The sequence below is a fragment of the Penicillium verhagenii genome (genome assembly GCF_028828195.1).
Source record: "Penicillium verhagenii strain IBT 33310 chromosome Unknown utg000004l_segment0_segment0, whole genome shotgun sequence".
NCBI lineage: Eukaryota > Fungi > Ascomycota > Eurotiomycetes > Eurotiales > Aspergillaceae > Penicillium > Penicillium verhagenii.
The window spans coordinates 1,291,605-1,312,168 of record NW_026643168.1 but is presented as its reverse complement, the minus strand read 5'-3'; the positions used below and the strand labels follow the sequence as shown (position 1 = coordinate 1,312,168).

Here is a 20,564-nt window from a genome sequence, read left to right as displayed (position 1 = left end):
TTGGTGTTCGGCAGAGAACGCCCCGCCGGAACTCCACCGGAGTCTTGCCATACGGACATCCCGCTCGGAGTATACTCCATGTACCGGCGGAGATCCATCACGGGTTTCTCACTTCACCGTGAAAACGGGTGGGGTGGAACGGGCTCGCTCAAACTCCGATCTTCTATTCCGACGAGGGGGTTGTTCCCCGATCCGAGGCACGTATAAGGAACGGGCTATCTGGGAAGTGGAGGGCAAGCTTTTCTTTCTTTCTCTTCTTCTTTTTATCTCACAATCTGGAAGGCTCATAGTGACCATGGATTATCCGCAAGAGAGCTTTATTGCAACGGAATTTGCACCGAATTCATTTTGGGCTCGTCGCCGTGAAGTGGTTCGCACTCAGACATTGAGGCATCAGCTTCACATGCTCAAGGAAACCGGTCGATATGAGGCGTTCAAATTGAAGTGGCATCCTAGCTACTCTATTCCTCCTACGGTGTATCCGATTCCCAATCACCAATTCTGGGATTCCGATGTGGCCAAGTGGATTGAAGGTGCTTGCTACTTGCTTATGGATCAGTTTGATACGGAGATCGATGCGGCTGTGAAAGAGTTGGTAGAAATGATCCGAGGAGCTCAGAAGCCAGATGGCTATCTGAACATTCATTATTCTGTGGTGGAACCAGGGAAGCGCTTCACTAATTTGCGCGACATGCATGAACTGTAATATTCTCCTGGAAGCCCTATCTTTGTTTGTTGGCCAAAGACTAACAATCACCTTTACATTAGGTATAATGCAGGCCATCTTATTGAAGCATCCCTCGCCCACCACCTTCATTACAAGAATGATGAAATGCTTTCCCCAATTCTAAAGTATGTGGATCTTCTAGCTGCTACATTTGGTGCTCAAGAAGACCAGATTCCCGGCTACCCCGGCCACCCAGAGATTGAGTTGGCTCTTTTGCGCTTGTACAAAATATCGAGAAACCCAAAGCATCTGCAGCTAGCTCAATTCTTTATTGAGGAGAGAGGAAATCCGAAGGGTGGAAAAGAAGAACGCCATTACTATGACATTGAAGCAAAGGCTCGTGGAGAAAGCGAGCATGATTTACCGATGTATTTCCCTGCTGCCAGAAGTTACTGGTATCAACAAGCTCATGTTCCAATTGTTGACCAGAAGACAATTGAAGGCCATTCTGTTCGTGCCATGTACCTTCTGACAGCGGTGGCAGATTTAGTTCGAATTTGCCAACCAACCAGTGAAGTCGGGGAAAAGTTTCTACCAGCCTTGCATCGACTATGGTACAATATGGTTGAAAAGAAGTCATATGTGACTGGAGGCATTGGGGCTATGAAAAAGTGGGAAGGATTTGGGATCGACTACTTCCTACCCCAAGGTACTGATGAAGGAGGATGTTATGCCGAAACATGTGCAGCGATAGGAGTCATGATGCTTGCTGAGAGGCTACTGCAGGTATTATTATACTCCCTCGACAACTTCATGCGAATTGGTGATTGCTAACGATTCCAGATCGAACTAGATAGCCACTACGCGGATATTATGGAGCTTTGTCTCTATAATGCAGTTTTGACAGGCATGAGCTTGGACGGGAAAGCTTTTACTTATGTGAATCAACTGGCTTCTTCAGATCAGGATATCTCACAGCGCCATGAGTGGTTCGAGTGTGCTTGTTGTCCACCCAATGTCACGCGAACACTGGGCTTCCTTGGTGGGTATCTCTGGAGTCACAAGGTCAGGGATCAGAGTGCTGTTGTCAATGTGCATCTGTACTCTTCGGCGACGCTGAATCTCAAAACCTCCTCTTCCGCCGTGACAATCACACAGAAAACAGACTGGCCATGGAATGGGGACGTTGAATTTGATATCCAAACGACTGGGTCACCAGTTGACCTAGAATTACGATTACGGATTCCTGGGTGGGCAGCATCTTGGGAAGTAAGAAATTTTACAATCTTCATATACCTGTTTTTTTTTGGAGGGAAACTAATTTCGAAAACCAGATTACACCCTCCCCAGAGAACCAAGATGTTCAGAACGGATACCTGGTTCTGAGCACCGAATGGCTTCGAGAAAACACACAGTTTCGCCTTTCGTGTCCCATGCAACCTCAAGTAATTCGACCTAATCCTCTCACGTTGCAACCCGTTGTATACGTCAGGCGGGGACCGATTGTTTATTGTGTCGAAGACGTTGATCACCCATGGGAATCAAATCATTTCAAGGTAAGACAGGCTATCCACGTGTAGCTATGCGGAGAAAAGGGCTAATGCAAGGAGCGCAGAGAACCTTATTTGATCCTAGTGTATCTTTGCTAGAAGAGTTTCGATCTCAGCCAGACCCTTATATTGCTATTGTTGCGGTGAATGGGTTTGCGGGTGAGTTAGATACGTCAGATTGGAGCAGACAAATTGCAGTTCAACCTCGAACGGAAGTCATCGCAGAGCGAAGGGATCTGTGTTTTATTCCATACTATCTACGAGCCAATCGAGGAGGGAAAGGGCAAATGAGGGTTGGTTTGAGAGCTGTATAGTATTATCCAATGCACATACGTTGAAGATCTTCTGAATCCACAAGATCTCGGTACTAATAGTACCTCTGGTTCTATGTCAGTGAGTATTAGCAGAAGATTGATAAATTTCGCTAGTTCACATTGATCATCGAATTTTTGTCCAGAAAATTTGTGATATGTACTAGTATACTTCAATGTTGTGGATATTAGTAAATTCGTCGGTTAAGATGACCCATTCTATACGGAGCGCTAAGAAAAAAAAAAGAAAAAAAAAGTCCAGGGTCTCGGCGAGCCCCAGCCGCTATTCCCACCCCTGTTACCCGGAGATACAACCATGAGTGACAGCAGTAAATTGAGAGCTAAGACTAATGAAGCACTAGATGCTTGAGGGGCAGTGCCAAGCCCTGGCATTATTATGTAGTAGGCATTCCGCCTTTTGCTTTGCTTTGAGGCGAGGAAGGGCTTAAAGGAATTTCTTGAAGCGGTCAATGATAAGCAAAGAGATCTGGTAATGTTTTATTTCAGAGCAATCGGTCTGGGGTTAGACTATCGAGTAAATAGTAGTCCTGCTACTGTCATGAATGCATAGTAAGATTGGATATGTAGTTACAGCGGGGTCTGCATGCGATTTATAAGCGTGTTCCAAATAACTATTGTGTTTGAGGTTTTGAATGTTTTGGTGGCTCTAGAAGAAATTTTACACTTAACTCATCACTCATCTATGATTCAGTCATTTGGTAACATGTAAAATCCTCTACGAGTCAATAAATGTCAATGAGGCGAAATGTCCCAAGTGTTGGCCTTGATGCCTGTGTAGCAGATAAATCACGTGCACAGGCCCTTTATCACACGTCTTTCCCAAAACGGCTAGCGTGTTATCGGGCGTTGCAGCTTCTCCGCCGAGCTTCGTCACATCCAGTTGTGCCGCTCTTGCGGATGGGTAATCCCTGTGAAATCTTTGAATTTGTTCATTTCCAATTGCATATTTTGAAGCCTTGCTGGCATTTGAAAGCATTTCCTTTGATTTTACCCCTCAAACCCCATTTTTACGCCCGTTCCCACGTGTCTGATCCCACGGCCCCGTCGCAGACCCGTAGCCATGGCGACTCAGGCAGCCTTGATTGCCGATACAATTATCGGGATGAAGAGAGCATTGCGCAGAGAACGCGATGGTATGTCAATATTGTTTTTTTACTACAATGAGATCTTTTCACTGACGTTCTGACCCTCGCAGACTCTGTCCCCGATGATCCTATCATGCAGCCCACGAATCGTGGTAATAAAATGAAAGTAAACGCCAAATACGTTCGTGAGGGAGCAATGGGCTATATCAATGCAGAAGAATTCTACAGAGAGGTATGTTTTTCCATAGGATTCAGCCTCCCAGCGCGCGCAAATGTGGCGACCGGAAAGACTCGAACACTGAGCTGACACATACATTTCATTTCTGTGAATAGAAGGTCGAACACGCCGGCTACACACGTCATATATTACAACGAAATCCTACCCGTTACGATTCAGAGGGGGATGAACTTGACGAGGAAGATGAAGATTCTGAGGCTGATACCGCGGCGGCCGAAGAGAACCCGTTTTCGGGAATTGCACTAGAAAGTCAGTGATCCCATTTATACTTTATTATTGACGTTTTCTTCGTATACTTACCAGTGTGATTTATCCAGCCCTTTTATGTCCCTTGAAACACCCCTCCGAACTCCCCTCCCACCCTTCGCTGTCCCAGGCGTATACCTCGCAGGCCCTGGAACAAATGGCAGCCGCTGTCGAAGAGAAGTTGCGCCAGGAAAAGGCTCTCCTGTGGCGTGCCCGAAATCTTCACCGCAACTTTCTGGGGGACGCCGGCTGGATGCCCTGCGGCGCCGTGGAAACTCCCGAAGACCGTTACATCTTTGAGCCTAGGGCTGAGGGTGAGCATGCCCGTGCAGCCACGGGACGACAAAAGCCAAGCAGACCCGAAACTTCATCTGCGAACGGCGATACCAACGGGGCACCCGGGACATCGTCTACGGCATTCATGGAAGCGCATCATACTCAGAGTGGGACGGGGAGCGAACCCCGGACCGTAGAGAATGATGCGGAGATGGCTGATTACCCAGCTGGCTTTGGAGAACCAACAGCGAGCATTGAAACCAGGGAACCCAACAAGGCACTCAAATCAGAGGAAGCTGATGCTACGGTGAACGACCTTCCACCCCATCCCAAGAATGCAGACGAGCTCGCTCTAGGGAACGGGGCCAATTTCGGCCAAAACGGGGGATTTGCTGCCAATGACAAAGCAGAAGAAATGGACACCTCTGGCGATGGAGAGAAGGCCGATGCCAGAGGTACAAACGTGGAATTGAACGGAATACACGATGATGCTGAGCATGATGCTGAGATGCATGACGGCTCATCGCCCGAGCCACCCCGGCGTATGACGACCCGTGCGCAGGCCAATGCAGCCAATCCGCAAGATGAAGACCAATCTCTATCTTCGGATATGACCAGCACCTTTCTCACCCCACACCCGCTTTTTCTTATCCCTGAAAACGTTCGCCCAGATGCGAACTTCGGCCTTCCTGCCACCGAGGCTGAAGAAACTCGTCGCCTTCTATGGTCTTACATCCAAAAACAGGAAGAGACGGTACGGGGATTCGAGCGTATGCTCGATTCATTGTTCCGGGCTTGCCATATGAAGGCCGATGTGCTCGAATGGTGCAAGGCTGAGGGCCACGTGGGTGAGATGAGTGACGGCGAGGACTGGTACGATCGTGAGAAATGGGGACTTGCGGAAGGCGAGGATCTCAAAAAAGGGACCGACGAAGACGAAGTGGAGACAGTGGATGATAGTCGAACGACGACGGCCAAACGAGGTCGCGGGCGACGTGCATAATCATGCAATTGCCCCCCTGATCTCCCACTTGCCATTGTCAATTGCTTTGTTCTTTATCTTTTTATTTCGGTCCCTTTTTCAGTCTCATAGCGTGGTGTTGGTGGTATTCGGTCCATGCGGAATGACTCGTGTTGTGCATTGGACCACGGTCGGTGTCAAGATACCCTTCGGACAATGGAGAATAAAATCTTGTCTCTCATTTTCTTTTTATTTCATTCATTCCAAGTTTCTTAATTGACCCACTGTATCTTTCTGCGTATATACATAGAGTTGTTGCATTAATACACTCCCAATGATACAAGTTGACATATGGAACTATCTCAGCTGCCAATTGTCAAACACCCAATTCCAGATTTCGTATGATGAGATTATTTTACGCCGATGAACATTAAATGTGCAGGCTTTGTATAAAGAAGATTCCAAGGATCCGGGGGAGGCACACAAGTTGTAGGACGTACTAATGTACGATGCTCCTCGTTCCGCTTCATATGCTGCATTTATTAGCTAGGATCTACAGTATGAAATGGTGTGATTGGCACATGTAAAGTTTCGATTCTTTGTATTCCAAGCCTGATCTGCAAAGTCTCTCTCTATCCATGGAGCTTGCCTTCTCCTGTACAAAAATTGGATTTGGAAGAACCGGGAGCAATACTGACTTCTCCTTGACCGTGGAAGTCTCATATAGCAAGATGCCTACTATGTACTGCATTGGGGAAACCGGAAGATGGGTCGGTGGTTGGGCGCAATGGGTGGATGTCTTTTTTTGGGAGTCGCGTAAGGGAAATAGCTAAAGGGTGGAACCTGCGGAACCTGCAGCCCTAGTCGCTGGTATGCTTGGGCACGGGGGCGAAAGCGAATGTCTATCGTCTACTTTTTGGTTCCAGCATCGTTGAAGATTCGGATGTATCCGTGTGCTGGATGATTGCCATCCCATCCCCGCAGAACAAGGAGTATATTTCTGGGTGACGGGATACAGGCGGAGGGATATATCTCGTTCTGATCGAGAAGGTGTCATGTGCGGATTGTGGATGTTGAAAGTCCCAGCCAACCCTATTGTACATGTGCAGCGTTTACTGCTTCTTGCCTCCAAGCTTCTTGGCACGCTCGCGCTCACGCTTGGCATAGATCTCAGCAGTAAATGGGCTGTTCAGTCATGGGTCAGTAAACTTATGCCTTCAAGGATAAGGTGAGATAGTCAAAACTTACTCCTCCCACCGCAGAGCAAACCAGTATAGCACAAAGACTTGGGCAGTCAACAGGAGACCGGCGACCCGACCCTTGTAGAGAGCGACACCCAGGAAGTTCATGGTGCTTCCCCAGTACATCGGCGAGCCGGTCACGTTGAAGGGGAATCCAGTGACGGGAGCATCCATCAGAATGCCAAAGTAGTCACCAAGGTAGGTTCCAGTGACACCAAGAGCCCACATGCTAGACAAAACCAACACGGAGCCCGCCGCAAACAGGATGCCACCGATGATGGGCTGGTGGACAGGAGCATAGAAAGGCTGCTCATTCAGAGCAACCTGGTATACATGATCACGCAAGATACCCAGGGAGAAGATAGCGAAGGCGAGGGCGTAACATCCGCGGTAAGCTCCTCCGAAGATGCGAGTTAGGATATGGTTGTTGTATTCTGGTGGTGGTTAGCTTCGCACGAGTAGACGGCTCGAGTCATCAACGAACCTGCACGGGCAACGATACTGTGAAAGAAATAGTTAGCTTACGTGTGTCAAAGAGATTTCATTGTTGACTCAGTACATACTTCCAGAAGATTGGGTTAAAGGCAATCGAAGCGGCAGCCACTACAAGGGTCAGTTCCGGCATCACATGCAAAATGCGGAGAAAAGCGATGACTTTTTGTACATACCCAAAAGTGAGGGGGACGATAAATCGACAATATCAGTAAGGGCAACCATGGTGAAGGTCCTTGAAAGAAGACAGGATTTGGGTGGAAGAATATGAAGGTGTGCCAAAAAAAAAAGAGGGGGAAGATTGGGCTGAGGACAGCAGGAACGGAAGATCGCAAGCGTGAGCTTAAGTAAACAAAGTGACGTTTTCTCCGCAGTCACGGGATTCCATCTCGCGATCATTCCATCATTTTGCATCTCAAAGCTACTTTTATAAAAAATTCCATCTCCAATTCAACATCGAGATCGGAATTGTTGCCTTTCACTTGTTTGTTTGGTAAACTGCTCTATCTATCGCACTGGTTCTTTCAATGTCCAGTCAAGCTCCCCCCTCTTGAGTTGCGGCGATTGGCCGTCATGAGACCTGGAGCTCTCATGAGTGTTTGGGGAGAATGGCCCTTCAAAATCGAGATTTACTCATAGCCAGCGTTGGTGTATTTATCGCGTGGGGCTTGGTAGTGCGCTGGCTGCCGATCCTGCGCTATCTGGGATGGGCACTAGCTTTGGGCGTTGCACTGTCTTGCGCCATTTTCCTAGGCCTACTACTCTTGACGACGCGAAACCAAACCGAAAGAGCCCGTTTACCGAAAAAGGTCTCAGTCGCATTCATCAAACCCAATAACTGGCGGAAAGAGCTCTTCAATGTGCGAAAGACTACACGATACCGACCCCGACCCCTCTATCCTGAGTCGTTTGTTGTGTCCGAAGGATTTGACGAACTGCTGTCTCTTGTGACTCGGGATTTTGTCTCATCCTGGTACCAAAATATTAGTCCAAGTCCTATCTTTGCAAATGAAATCGATAAAGTCATTCGCATTGCTCTGGAGAATTTTCGTGATAGACTACTCGCCGAGGACCTGATCTCATTGATCGTGTCCCGCATATTTCCAATCTTGACCTCTCACCTCAAAGATTTCGATATAGCCGAGCGCGCCGTCCGCGGACGGAACCTGAGTCGAAATGTGACAGAATCTGAGGAGCTGGACTTGGCGATTGCCAACAAGTTCCGCGAGGGTCGCCTTCATCCGGCTGTCGGTCTCTCCTCTGTTGACCAAAAAACCGTACAGCAAGAATATCTCAGAAAGATTGCCGTGGGTTTACTCCCCCAGCTCTTTCCAGAGAGCGTGCTAAGGAGCAGGACCGTTTCTGTCCTGATTCGTGAGATCATCGCTTGTGCGATTCTTGTTCCAGCCATGACGGCATTGTCAGATCCCGACACGTGGAATCAGCTGATGGAGGCTTATGGACGCTCGGCTTTGCAAGATAGGAAAACCGTCCGCAAATTACGGGCTGCACTCGACGAGCATGCATCTCCTGCCCCCAAGTCTAAGCGGGGGCAACCGTTCCCTAAGCTTTTAGCAAATGATAACGAAAGGGCCTTTGAGCGCTTTGTCAGAGCGATAAGACGCTGCAGCAACTTATCTGATGCTCGAAGGTTTCGAGCACTGGTTGCTAGCCAGTTGAAGAGAGAAAGCATGGTGGAAGGGCAAGATCAAGTCTACCTTAGACGCCTGGAAACGGGTAAAAGGGTTCTGGATCAAAAGGTCGCCAAACTTTCTGTACCAGGAGAGTCCTCACATATGCCTCCTGTGAAGTCCAGACATACTCGCCATGGTAGTTCTTCTACATCACATGAGTCTTCTCTGGTAGATGTATTGCGTAATGCAGCTGGTTTATCATATTTCATGGAGTTCATGGACCGTCAAAGATTAATGCCCCTAGTCCAGTTCTGGATAGTGGTGGACGGATTTCGAAATCCGTTGGAGGATGACTTTGGAGACGAGACTGCGTCGGCCTCAGTGACATGGACGACTGCCGATAGAAATGATTTGGCGCTTCTTAGTGAAACATATCTCAACAAACCAGAACTCAAGGTCTCCGATGAGTCGCGTCGAACAGTCAAAACATTCCTAAGTGCGGGCAAGCGAGCAACTCCAGAGCAATACCGCAAAGCTCGAACTGTGGTCCTGACCACCCAGTCAGATGTGCTTGAACATATGAAGACTGTCTACTATCCAAAGTTCAAGGAGTCAGATTTGTACTGGAAATATCTTGCGTCAGATGAGGCGTCGAACTCCAATGAGCCAGCTCCTCCTCCATCCCCGCCAGCAGCTACTCTTGAGCCCCGAGAGAGGCGGCCTCTTCCTCCTATTACTGCTCGGACATCCTCACAGCCGGCCATGAAGCCGGTCATGGACCTTCGCAGAGCTGCTGTTTCATCAAGCGATGTGCGAGGCATGGGCAAGCTGTTTGACGACGACGATGCACCTCGACGATCTATAGATTCCGAACGGTCGGCACATCTTTTTGATGACGACTATGATACCGATCAGCTTGCCATGTCTACCAATAGCCTAGGGAAAGACTCACAAAATGGTGATAATGATACAAGCCAAAGCCAGGTTCTTGAAACCATGGAAGCCGCTCTCAATGACATTATCATCAACGAGCCCAAGAATCCAAGAGTAGAGGACCTCAAGGGGAGTGATCTCTCATCCTCATCCCTCTTTGGAGGGCAATCCGAAATCACCACTCGTGGCTCGCCCGACATCTTGCGAGCTGACGTACGCATCAATGAGAAGTCGAAAAAAAGCATCGCATCTCTGGGTCTAGTAGACCACCATGCATCACGACTTGGTGTGTTTGACGACGATCTTTTCCCGGATCAACAGAAGTTCATTGAAGATGAGTACGAGGAACCAGTCGGTGGCGAAGACAGGGACCCAGCAGACGAAGTCCATGAAGCTGCGCCAGGCGATCTTGGACTCACTGAAGCGATCGAGGTATTGACTACCGAAATCGACAAACTGACTGCGCAAGATTCTGTGGTCGACGCGTTGACCCGCAAGGCCGAATTGACGAATAACACGGCTGAGTTGAGAATTTTGCGCAAGTCTAAGGCCAGCATTGAACGCGAGGTCCACCGGAAGGAGATGCAACGCCAGCAATACATCATCCAAGAAAGTGATAACAGTCTATACGGGCGTTCCACAGTCCGCATCAAATCCATCATGGTCGGCAAAGAGGAGGATGGCCGGGAATTCGCAACGTGTAAGAACCCATCTCATCCCCTACCCCCTCTCTCTCGGCTTGAATTCATGCTAATGCTCGGACTCAGATGTTATCGAAGTTCGACGAAATGCTGGTGAACAGATGCCTGCAGCTTCCTGGGCGGTTCCTCGTCGCTACAGTGAATTCCACGAGCTTCACCAGAAGCTGCGCCTGAACTATCCTTCAGTTCGCCACTTGGAATTCCCTCGCCGGCGCGTGGTCATGAAGCTCCAAAAGGAATTCCTTCAAAAACGGCGGCAAGCTCTAGAGGGATATCTTGAAAAACTGCTTCATCTACCCGAAGTTTGCCGCAGCCGTGACTTGCGTGCGTTTCTCTCCCAAAGGGCAATTCTGCCTCGAGAAGATTCACGCAGCAGTGAAGGTGATACTAAGGATCTCGTCACGCGCATTTATAATTCCGTTGCCGATGGCATGGACGACTTCCTCGGCAACTTTGGTGTGCTCGATCAATTGTCAACGGCAGGCCAGAATCTCATCTCGGCCGCCACAAACCAGGTGAACATCAACACCAGCACTGCCCACGACCCCGCTCTCGCAACTGAAGATGCCGTCACTACGGCCGAAGCCGAAGCCGAGCTGAATGCATTCGAAGACCGTGAGCTCGAACCCTTCATCAAGCCTGTCTGCGATCTCTTCCTAGAGGCCTTTGAGCTGAACCGCGGAAACAACTGGCTGCGCGGCCGGGCCGTTGTTGTCGTTCTGCACCAACTCCTTGGTGGTACCATTGAGCGCAAGGTGCGGGACAGTGCTCGCTCTTTATTCCAAGACGAGTCAATGATGCGATACCTCGCTATCGCTCGCGATTCTATGTGGCCCGGTGGTATTTTGCGCAAGTTCCTGCCACGATCTATGGCCGACCGACACAAAAGTCGCACCGAGGCCACCGTCGTCCTGGCCACTCTTATCCCCGATCTGGCTGCTAGCGTTGTTGGCCGTGCCAATGCCCAAGCTGCTTCCCGTCGGCTCTTTGCTACCTTGAATAATAAACCCCTCAACACACATCTGGCCTTTACTCTTCTCGACGAGATCGTCTTGGCCCTCTTTGGCAGTCGGGAGCCCGGTCGCTCCCGCTAATGTCTGCCGCCTTTTTGGCTCTTTTTTTGGTTTATTGTTTCTTATCGAAAGATTACTCATGACATTTTGATCTAGCGACCTTTGGCTTTACTGTTTCTGTTCGAGCTTGTGCATCTATATTAGCCCTGCTCCTGTTGTTTCCGCCGTCCGGCCTCTGGATTTCCAACCCTCTCTCTTTAACGATTGTACATACCAATATTTTTACAGCACCTAGTGGCTGACATATAATGAATTACATACAATACTCGGATTTCCGAACGCCCTAAAAATCCAAAGGTTTCCAGAAACATGAATTATAAGTTTTAAGCGTGCATGAAACACAAGAGGATGACATAGAAAAAAGGTGCTAAGACGCGGGTTGTGGGCCCCAGTGGATCCGGCTTATGCTTAGCGCAACGCTCACTCCCGACGTCTCCCAACTCCACCTTGAAACTACTATGTACAAATTTACATCTATCGGGAGAAAAAAGTGACTCAGTGAATATTAGTTGGATAATCTGAGTGGAATATAAAAATGAATGAATAGAGGCCGGAGACATCTCCAAGCATCAGGTCTCACCCAGGTCAAACTAAGGAACATTCGGAACTAGCCAAGTTGCGAACGCTCCGGTAAGTAGTAGGGTGAGTTGGATAAGAAAACGCAAGCAAGATACATGACCAGGTGAGAGATCCAAGAACAAAATAGAAGAGAAATAAAAGATAAAATAGAGTAATAGCTAAAAAGCTTCAATTCACCCTGCGCCCTCTTAATTCTTGCTTCTACATCCCGGAGGCGGGAAGAAATGCGCGATTGCAGAGAAGTCCATCAGGAAGATAAAGATCTGGCAAGGTAAGGCTAAACCGTCACATCATCACGTGAAAAGGGAATAGAGATGGGGGTGGCAACAAAAACAAAGAGCTGAAGAGGGAGTTTGACCCTTGTCGTTTTGAAGATTGGAGTTGAAACCATCAAACGGAAACCCGGAAGGTGAAGGAGGGGTGAGGGGGGGGAAGGGTACACTTTGTAGAGGATCGGATTTGGAACGATCTACTCTTCGTCCTTCTTCTTCTTTTTGGATTTCTTGGAGTTATCACTTGGAGTCACGGCGGTGTTCTTGTCGGTTTGGTGCACGATGAAGCGTGTCCAGCACTCATCCTTGTCCCACTCGAAACCAGCAAGGAAAGGTTTCTCCAACTCGTCATCAGCCTGTGTGAGATTTGAATTTCCCAGTCAGTGATCTGTTTTGTAGAGAATGTTGAGGATGTGGATGATTAACGGACCTTTTTCTTGAATTGTTTGTGGATTGCTTCTAATGCATCCTTGATTGTGACGCCCTTGAGATTCCGAGCGGTGACCTCTAGGCCCAATGGGAAATGCAAGTCAATCTTCTTGACGGGGGGATTTGTGAGTTTTAGGCTGAGAATCTCTTTGTCCTCGACCGTGTTTGGTGAAGTGTTGAGTCTCCTGGTGAGGGGGATATTGGTTAATGAATTGAGGGGATGAGAAGGAACAGATCATGTAGAAGAGACACACCATCCAGTCTTTTGAGTCTCGATGGGTAGGGTGATTTCGATCTTTTGCTCCTCTATCAGATGCATCAGTGAAGATGTCACAAGATGATTCATCACATAACGTTACCAAGGTCCTTGATATTCCAGACATCTTCAGCTTGGTGTGAGAGTCGCCTGGACTTCTTCTCCTTCTTGACTTCAGTTTCTGTTGGAGCTTGGGGCTTTTCGTCTATGGACAAGCCAGCAACGGCAGAATCGACTTTGGTGAGTGGAACAGACATGATTGATAGATTTGGGGATCAGTTGAGGATGATGAAGGAGAGAAAGAATGGAAAGAGAAGAGAAAGGAGAGAGAAGAGGGGGTGGGCAGGTGACCTCAGTAGAAAGAAGCGGGGGTTCGAGTCAAGGATGTCATTCTGTATACTGTACTTTGTACTTCTAGGAACAGCTCACTACTGCTCTTTGCCTCTTTTTTCCCTCTTTTCAATTCCACATGGCCTTTTTGACTCGATATCATTTAACCTACAGTTTTTTCTCCCCTTGTGAAATTTACCTATATCTTTTCTTAATTCATTTCGACCAGATGAACAAATCCCAAGGGAATGATTTCGTATTTTGCCTCCGAGTACACGGCATCCCCGGATCACACGAGCAACTGACATCAGGTAGCGGGAGTGGGCCAATCTGGGTTGCTGCACCCCGCATTCTTACTCCACCTTTATTTCTTACTTATTTCTCCAGAGACAAACGAAAAAAAATAAACAGAAAAATATAGAAAGATGATCAGAGGTGATCGGAAGGGAATTGAACTCTTCACAGTTGAATGCAATGAATTCCTTTTGCCATGGCTGTGAACAGAAACTTGAAACCGTGTTATGTGAAACAACCTTCGAGGCCAGTCTGGACGATCACCTGACATCATCAGCCCATCAGTTTCCCAACATGCCATTTCAATTAATCTCTCATTCCTAAATTATTCACCAATGGTAAAGCTTTCAATGCTCTGTTCTAATCTGTCTGGAATGGTGCCCCTAGGAGAGTGTGAGAGTGTGAGAGTGAGCTGCAATGTGAGCTCATTCCACCGAGCTCAATGCTGATCCTCCGGGGCCCCGAGTGGATCCTTCCCCACATCGGGCCAAGCCACATAATTGCACATATAATTCTGGAATATACATAGTACTTCTGTAATTGTAAATCTGACTACGGAGTAATCTCTGTCTTTTTTTTCAATGCACTTTTCAATTCATCTAGAGATTAGCAGAGAATTGGAACAAGTAGAGAAGGTTAAGAAAGAGCCCATACATAATAACGCATGGAGCCTCCACATAATAAAAATCCCAGTTCTCAGGCTTCACATACAAGCTAGAAATGGCAATTATAGAACAATGGCAGAACACGCAAGCTATAATAGACTACATGACAACTCTCAATAGTAAATATTTTAGTCTTAGAGTATTTTCTCATGATCGTGCATATCAAGTTTCATTCCTACAATATTTTACTCCTTATTAAAGAAATATAATGTAACCTTGACAAATTACATAACCTAAGCCAATCAAGGCATCAATTGGTTAGACCTTTGAGCCTACCCCCTGCAGGTAATATTATACAAAAGAAAGTCTTCTTAGTATAAAAGGATGGAATATCCCCTGTCATATATTATTGGCTAGACAGAGCCAACTACTAGTATGTGTCTCACTACACTGCCAGTCAGATATACCTATATTCTATACACCTTTGAAACAAAGCAAGCCACCTGAGCCATGTACATACCTAGTAACATTGAAGTATATATATCTGCTTGTATCTATGGATTTATCAGTGAAAATACTAGAAAAAAAAGCAATACAGATCCTACTTATAAGTACTCCCGTACCTAATGTGTCGGCCTTAAAAGCATCCACCTATAGGTGCACGGGTATCATATTCACGTGTATATGTACCTCAAATAGACATCTGGAGAGCCCTGGACCTCGGACTTTAAGACATCTACATACCCAATGTATACTCTATAATCTAAGTTTTTCAAATGTTGAAACTCTCGTGATATACATATGGATTGATATCTCACTATGCTACTATGTACCCCGGGGCCATGGATATACTAAGTAAGATCACCTCAAAGGCTATATCATGATATATCATAACATTGAATATCATTTCACTAGTTACTATTTTTCGAAACTTGGAAAACATTGTTTGAAAAAATATACATATGTATATATATATAAATACTGAGAAGGGAACTCCTTTTAAGGAGGTGTTTTCTTCCAGATGTCTGTTATTCCCTGTAACTTTCCCTCTCTTTCTGAGCCCTTCCACCAGCTCCTGGGTAATTCAGTGAGTCACATGTCAGCACTGTGCATTTATTATCAATTTAAACAAAATCTGAAATACCAAATTATCTTTGGTTGAAATTCAATTGAATTGGATCTCATAATCAAATTCTTCTAGTTTGGTGAACAACCACCAAGGCGGTCAAATTTTCTGCCTCTGCATCAACATCACTGCCGGATCCACGCCAGTCACTTTTTCCAGCTCTCTTCACGCTGCTCTCAGCACCCTCTCTCTCTCTTCATACACCACCTCCTTCCGCGTGAAAGCTCGTCGCTCGCGAAAAGAGACCAGAATCTATTCCTCCTCCCTACTTTCTCTCACATTCGCCATCCTCAAAACCACCCACAAGAGCTCTTTTTCGCGTACCCGTCTCGATGTCCCTCTTCGGTGCTCCCGCTGCGGCGACGACAGCTTCGTCTGGGGCGACCAATACCACTGGCGACATTTCCAAAGATGTCACCCTCAATCAGCCCCCAGAGGATAGTATCTCGGATATGCGATTCTCGCCCACCAGTAATCATCTGGCTGTCGCATCATGGGACAACAAGGTCCGAATTTATGAAGTCACTTCCTCCGGTCAGACTGAAGGAAAGGCAATGTTGGACGTAGAGGCTCCCGCTCTGAATTGTTGTTGGTCTCCGGTAAGTCAATCTGATGCCTTTACTCCTCCCGCCCCTCCAGTCCTGGTATAATCTAACATTCATGATCTTCCCTCTAGGATGGAACCAAGGTGGTCGGTGCAGGTACAAACAACTTCGCCAAGCTCCTCGATCTCGGCTCCAATGCCACAACTACCGTTGCGGAACACAAGGCTCCGATTCGCAGCTGCCACATGTTCCCTAGCCCTCAGGGCGGATCACCACTTCTGGTGACAGGTTCATGGGACGGCTTAGTCAAATACTGGGACTTGCGGCAACAAACCTCCATCGCCGAAATTAAATGCCAGAACCGCGTGTACACAATGGACGTCAAGAACAAGCTGCTTGTCATCGGCACGGCTGACCGCTACATCAACATCGTCAACCTCGACAATCCCACCAACATCTACAAGACCATACAGTCCCCCCTCAAGTGGCAGACGCGGGTAGTCAGCTGCTTCGCTGACGCCTCCGGATTTGCAGTCGGTAGTATCGAGGGCCGTTGTGCCATCCAGTACGTCGAGGAGAAGGATTCCGCCTCCAATTTCTCCTTCAAGTGCCATCGTGAAACCCCAGCCACTAGCCGCGACACCTGCAACATCTACTCCGTCAACTCCATTCGCTTCCACCCAGTCCACGGAACATTCAGCACTGCTGGTAGCGACGGTACCTTCCACTTCTGGGACAAGGATGCTAAGCACCGCCTTAAGGGCTACCCGGCTGTTGGTGGTCCTATCTCGAGCACCGCTTTCAACCACGACGGAACTATCTTTGCCTACGCTGTCAGCTACGACTGGAGCAAGGGCTACATGGGCAATACCCAGCCGAACACGAGCAAGATCATGCTGCACCCCGTTGCACCGGATGAAACCAAGCCTCGCCCAAACCCTAAGAGGCGGTAATCGAAGAAGTTTGCAAGCGAAGGGAAAGGGGCCGGATTTGCTACCCGCGTCGTGGAGCAGTTGGCGCTATGAGCATTTAATGAAACTTTTTATCATATCGGCGTGTATGTATTTCTTTTTAAAGACAATTGCGAATGGGAATGTTTTCAAACCTCTATCTTCTTTCTATCCTACGTAGTAGGTACTGTTCAATTTCTAGCATCTTTTCCAGCCCTTGAAATAAAAGCGATAGAAATCGGTATTACAACGAGGACTTTCAATGTTGGCTTCTTTTGAAAAATGCAATTCTCAACTAGTTTGGAAAATACATCAATTCAATCTGAATGGACGCATAGCTTATGCTTCTAACGTACTATATCCTCGCCTTAATGTTGAGATAGAAGGCTTTACGGGACACATCTAGATGGTTGAGCTTCGCCATGCACAAGGGATGTACACATATAAAATAACCAACCAAAGAATCAAAATGCGCAGAAACGAAACTCCTCTTTTGCATAAATAAACACCAATTCTCGTAGATTCATGCGCATGATCGACATGCCAGTCGTAAATCAAGTATATCAAGACCAAGCCCACTTCAACCCCAACCGTGACCAAGACCATGACCCCGACCCCCAAACCTTCTATGTCGTGCGCCGCAGTTGTTGAAACTCACTCCGTATAGCTGGTCGTTATCCCAGCCACTCCAGCCTCACATACAAAGCAAAAGGCTGAAGCTCAATTCATGCGATTCTTTCACGAAGTGGGGAGAGTAACCTGTGCGACACCATCGGTAACCTTTTGCACAGCCTCATCGGTAGATCCAGAAGCCGTCACATCGAGAGCCTCGGCACCACCCTTAGCAGTGGCCTCGACACCACCAGCAGCCTTGCTCTCCTTCTTAGCGAGCTTCTTGGCCTTAGCAGCGGCCTTCTTGGCAGCGGCCTTAGCAGCCTCCTCGGCCTTCTTAGCGCGATCAGCCTGGGAACCACCGAAAGCCTCGCGCCACTCTTCGGCCTTCTTGGGGTCAATACGAGAGAACAGGTACTGGGCCTTGCCGATCTTGTGGCCGGCCTTGATGCTGGTAGGCTTCCAGCCGTCCTTGAGTTCGTCAAGGGTAGGGATCAAGAGGACTGGGGAGTTCAATTGCTCGAGAATCGACTTGGCGGTAGCGGGCATGTATGGGGAGAAGACAGCGGAGAGCAGGTGAATCAAGTTCAGGACAGCTCCGACAACGGCGGCGGCACGTTCGGGCTCATTCGCGATCAGCGCGTTATCAAGACGGTTAGCCTGGATCAGACCGTTACCGGCCTCAGCAATGCGCATGGCAGTAGCGACACCAGCGCGGAGGTGAACGGTCTCCATATCCTCGATGTACTGGCGCAGGTGAGTAGTAACCTCCTCCTGGAAAGGAGCGAAGTCCTCGGGGATGGTGAACTCAGGGACGACAGATCCGTAAGAGGCGGCGACGAGCTTGATGACTCGGTTAACCAGATTACCAAGCTTGGCCAGCAGCTCGCTGTTGTTGGCATCGACAAATGAGCGCCACTCGAAGAAGGTGTCGCCGGTTTCCGGGCGGTTCTTGAGCAAGTAGTAACGCCACACATCGGCGGGCACACCAGTCTCCCTGGCGTTGGTACCGAAGACACCGACTCCTCGGGACTTGCTGAACTTGCCGCCCTCGTACTGCAGGTATTCAGTGGCGCTCAGGTGGTGGTTCTTAGTCCAGGGGTCACGAGTACCGATCTGGGTAGCGGGGAAGATGACACTGTGGAAAGGCACGTTGTCCTTACCCAAGAACTGGTACAACTGGACATCTTCCGGGTTGCGCCACCAAAGCTCCCAGTCATCAGTGTAGTTGGCAGTGATTGAGGGGTATCCGATACAAGCCTCAAACCACACGTACAGCACCTTGTTCTCGAATCCCTCCAGAGGGACAGGGACACCCCACTTCAAGTCGCGAGTGATACCACGGTCCTTCAAGCCCTCCTTCAACCACGACTCAGTAATGACCCGCGAGTTCTTAGGCCACTGACCCTTCTCAATTGCCTCGTTCGCCCACTTCTCGACCTCCGGCTGCAACTTGTCGAGCAGTAGGTGGATGTGTTTTGTCTCGCGACGCACCGGAGTGGCTCCGTCGAGCTTACAGCGAGGCTTGATAAGATCAAAGGGATCGAGAAGATGACCGCACTTATCACACTGATCTCCGCGCGCATCATCATAGTGGCACCGGGGGCACTCGCCCTCGACATATCGGTCCGCAAGGAAAGAACCGTGCTGCTCACAGAACGGCTGCTCGGCAGTCCGCTCGGCCAGGAAACCGTTCTCCTCGAGCCGCTTGAAGATCGCCTGGGAGATCTCGGTGTGTTTCTGAGTCGGGGTGCGACCGAAGTGGTCGAATCCAATGTTAAACCATTCGTAAACCTCCTGGTGAATCTTGTTGTACTTGGAGCACAGCTCCTCCGGGGTCACCTTCTCCTCCAGTGCCTTAGTCTCGGTCGCTGTGCCATACTCGTCGGTTCCGCAGATGTAGAGTGTTTGCCGACCGGAAGCCTTGTGGAATCTTTCGTTTTCAATAATTATTAGTTTTTCTTTGATCATTTCAAAGTGGGGGGTTTATGTTTTGAGTCATACCTCGAAAAGACATCAGCACTCAGTACAGAGCCGACAACGTTACCCAGATGAGGCACGTTGTTAACATATGGCAGTGCGCTAGTAATTAGAATATTGCGCTCGCCCTTCTTGGGCAAAATTGGGTTTGTGGACGCCATTGTGGTTTGTAGATGAGAAAGATGGAGGGGGAAGCCGGAAAATCGAAAAAGTGGGCTTTACTTTATCAGCTCGTGACATGCGCCCCGCATATTTACTGTATCAGCCCAAAAAAAAAACTTCCTTAGAATCAACCCTCTTTCAAGCCTCTTTGACTCATATTCACCCCCTTGCTTTTGTGACATCTGCAAATCTCTATCAATAGTCATGGAGTCAAATCTCTTGGACAGCCTCCTTGACCTGGAGGAGCAATTCTACAATGAGGGCTACGAATTGGGTGTAGCCGATGGAGCCGAAGCCGGCTACACAGAAGGTAGCGTGTTTGCAGTCGAGAAGGGCTTTGAGAAATTCGTCGAAATGGGGCGACTGTATGGAAAGGCACTCGTCTGGGCCCAGCGATTAGCTGATGCCAAGCCGAAGGAGCTATGCGGAGAACAGACGCCACAAGTCGATCAGTCAGACGACGACCTATCATTAGATCCTTCATCGATCAGCAAAGAAATGACCAAGATCCCAGCGCACAGTGCCCGACTGGCTAGAAATCTTGCGACTTTACTGGAGCTCGTTGACCCAGCTTCGTTGGATATGAGCAATACAGAAGAGGCCGTGAACGACGCCGACGAGCGCTTGAAAGGTGCCGCGGTCAAAGCCAAGCTCATTCAGCGAGCCATGGGCGAAGGTGAAGAGCCACTAGGTGCTCAATCTCTTGCCAAAGATGTCTCAAAGTCTGGAGATGGGACTGGCAATATCGAAGATATTAGCTCGCTGAGCGTTCGTCATTGATCCTACCCCAATATCTATGGCATTTCCCACGCCATTTCTTCATCGTCTCTTGCCATTGGCAAACGAATCGCCCGCAGAACCCGGAATCAGCTTATCAGCAGAGTATTGGGCATCAACAATTCCCTGGATGCTCTTACTTCCCAGTCCTGGCCCACTACTGTACCCAAGCGACGGATCATCGGTCAGACCTTACGCCATCAAGGATTACCTGAATA

At 48.4% G+C, this 20,564-nt stretch overlaps 8 protein-coding genes across 8 annotated transcripts; 5 read left to right on the top strand and 3 right to left on the bottom strand.

Annotated features, from left to right (window-relative positions):
- Nucleotides 1-403: 403 nt before the first annotated feature.
- N7466_003416 (glycoside hydrolase family 127 protein) lies at nucleotides 404-2,247 on the top strand (the record flags this gene model as incomplete). The annotated part of the gene is made up of 4 exons (XM_057162813.1): nucleotides 404-702; nucleotides 769-1,453; nucleotides 1,511-1,936; nucleotides 2,002-2,247. 4 exons carry the CDS (start codon nucleotides 404-406, stop codon nucleotides 2,245-2,247), a joined length of 1,656 nt encoding a protein of 551 aa, XP_057023928.1.
- Nucleotides 2,248-3,609: 1,362 nt separating this feature from the next.
- On the top strand, nucleotides 3,610-5,397 carry N7466_003415 (RXT2 domain-containing protein; the record flags this gene model as incomplete). Its single annotated transcript, XM_057162812.1, has 4 exons — nucleotides 3,610-3,682; nucleotides 3,715-3,866; nucleotides 3,968-4,121; nucleotides 4,190-5,397. 4 exons carry the CDS (start codon nucleotides 3,610-3,612, stop codon nucleotides 5,395-5,397), a joined length of 1,587 nt encoding a protein of 528 aa, XP_057023927.1.
- A 1,070-nt stretch (nucleotides 5,398-6,467) lies between these two features.
- N7466_003414 (bifunctional phosphatidyl-N-methylethanolamine N-methyltransferase/phosphatidyl-N-dimethylethanolamine N-methyltransferase) lies at nucleotides 6,468-7,313 on the bottom strand (the record flags this gene model as incomplete). The annotated part of the gene is made up of 5 exons (XM_057162811.1): nucleotides 6,468-6,540; nucleotides 6,604-7,030; nucleotides 7,081-7,097; nucleotides 7,160-7,199; nucleotides 7,265-7,313. 5 exons carry the CDS (start codon nucleotides 7,311-7,313, stop codon nucleotides 6,468-6,470), a joined length of 606 nt encoding a protein of 201 aa, XP_057023926.1.
- A 383-nt stretch (nucleotides 7,314-7,696) lies between these two features.
- rgsC (putative intermediate filament protein (Mdm1)) lies at nucleotides 7,697-11,450 on the top strand (the record flags this gene model as incomplete). Its single annotated transcript, XM_057162810.1, has 2 exons — nucleotides 7,697-10,355; nucleotides 10,423-11,450. The coding sequence occupies 2 exons, from the start codon at nucleotides 7,697-7,699 to the stop codon at nucleotides 11,448-11,450; spliced, it is 3,687 nt and encodes a 1,228-aa protein (XP_057023925.1).
- A 1,027-nt stretch (nucleotides 11,451-12,477) lies between these two features.
- N7466_003412 (uncharacterized protein) lies at nucleotides 12,478-13,222 on the bottom strand (the record flags this gene model as incomplete). The annotated part of the gene is made up of 4 exons (XM_057162809.1): nucleotides 12,478-12,636; nucleotides 12,711-12,894; nucleotides 12,964-13,015; nucleotides 13,069-13,222. 4 exons carry the CDS (start codon nucleotides 13,220-13,222, stop codon nucleotides 12,478-12,480), a joined length of 549 nt encoding a protein of 182 aa, XP_057023924.1.
- Nucleotides 13,223-15,652: 2,430 nt separating this feature from the next.
- sonA (putative nuclear pore complex protein (SonA)) lies at nucleotides 15,653-16,818 on the top strand (the record flags this gene model as incomplete). Its single annotated transcript, XM_057162808.1, has 2 exons — nucleotides 15,653-15,919; nucleotides 15,997-16,818. 2 exons carry the CDS (start codon nucleotides 15,653-15,655, stop codon nucleotides 16,816-16,818), a joined length of 1,089 nt encoding a protein of 362 aa, XP_057023923.1.
- Nucleotides 16,819-17,553: 735 nt separating this feature from the next.
- On the bottom strand, nucleotides 17,554-19,568 carry N7466_003410 (methionine--tRNA ligase MES1; the record flags this gene model as incomplete). Its single annotated transcript, XM_057162807.1, has 2 exons — nucleotides 17,554-19,360; nucleotides 19,432-19,568. The coding sequence occupies 2 exons, from the start codon at nucleotides 19,566-19,568 to the stop codon at nucleotides 17,554-17,556; spliced, it is 1,944 nt and encodes a 647-aa protein (XP_057023922.1).
- Nucleotides 19,569-19,773: 205 nt separating this feature from the next.
- N7466_003409 (Yae1 family protein) lies at nucleotides 19,774-20,349 on the top strand (the record flags this gene model as incomplete). Its single annotated transcript, XM_057162806.1, has 1 exon — nucleotides 19,774-20,349. The coding sequence occupies one exon, from the start codon at nucleotides 19,774-19,776 to the stop codon at nucleotides 20,347-20,349; it is 576 nt and encodes a 191-aa protein (XP_057023921.1).
- Between the last annotated feature and the right edge of the window lie 215 nt (nucleotides 20,350-20,564).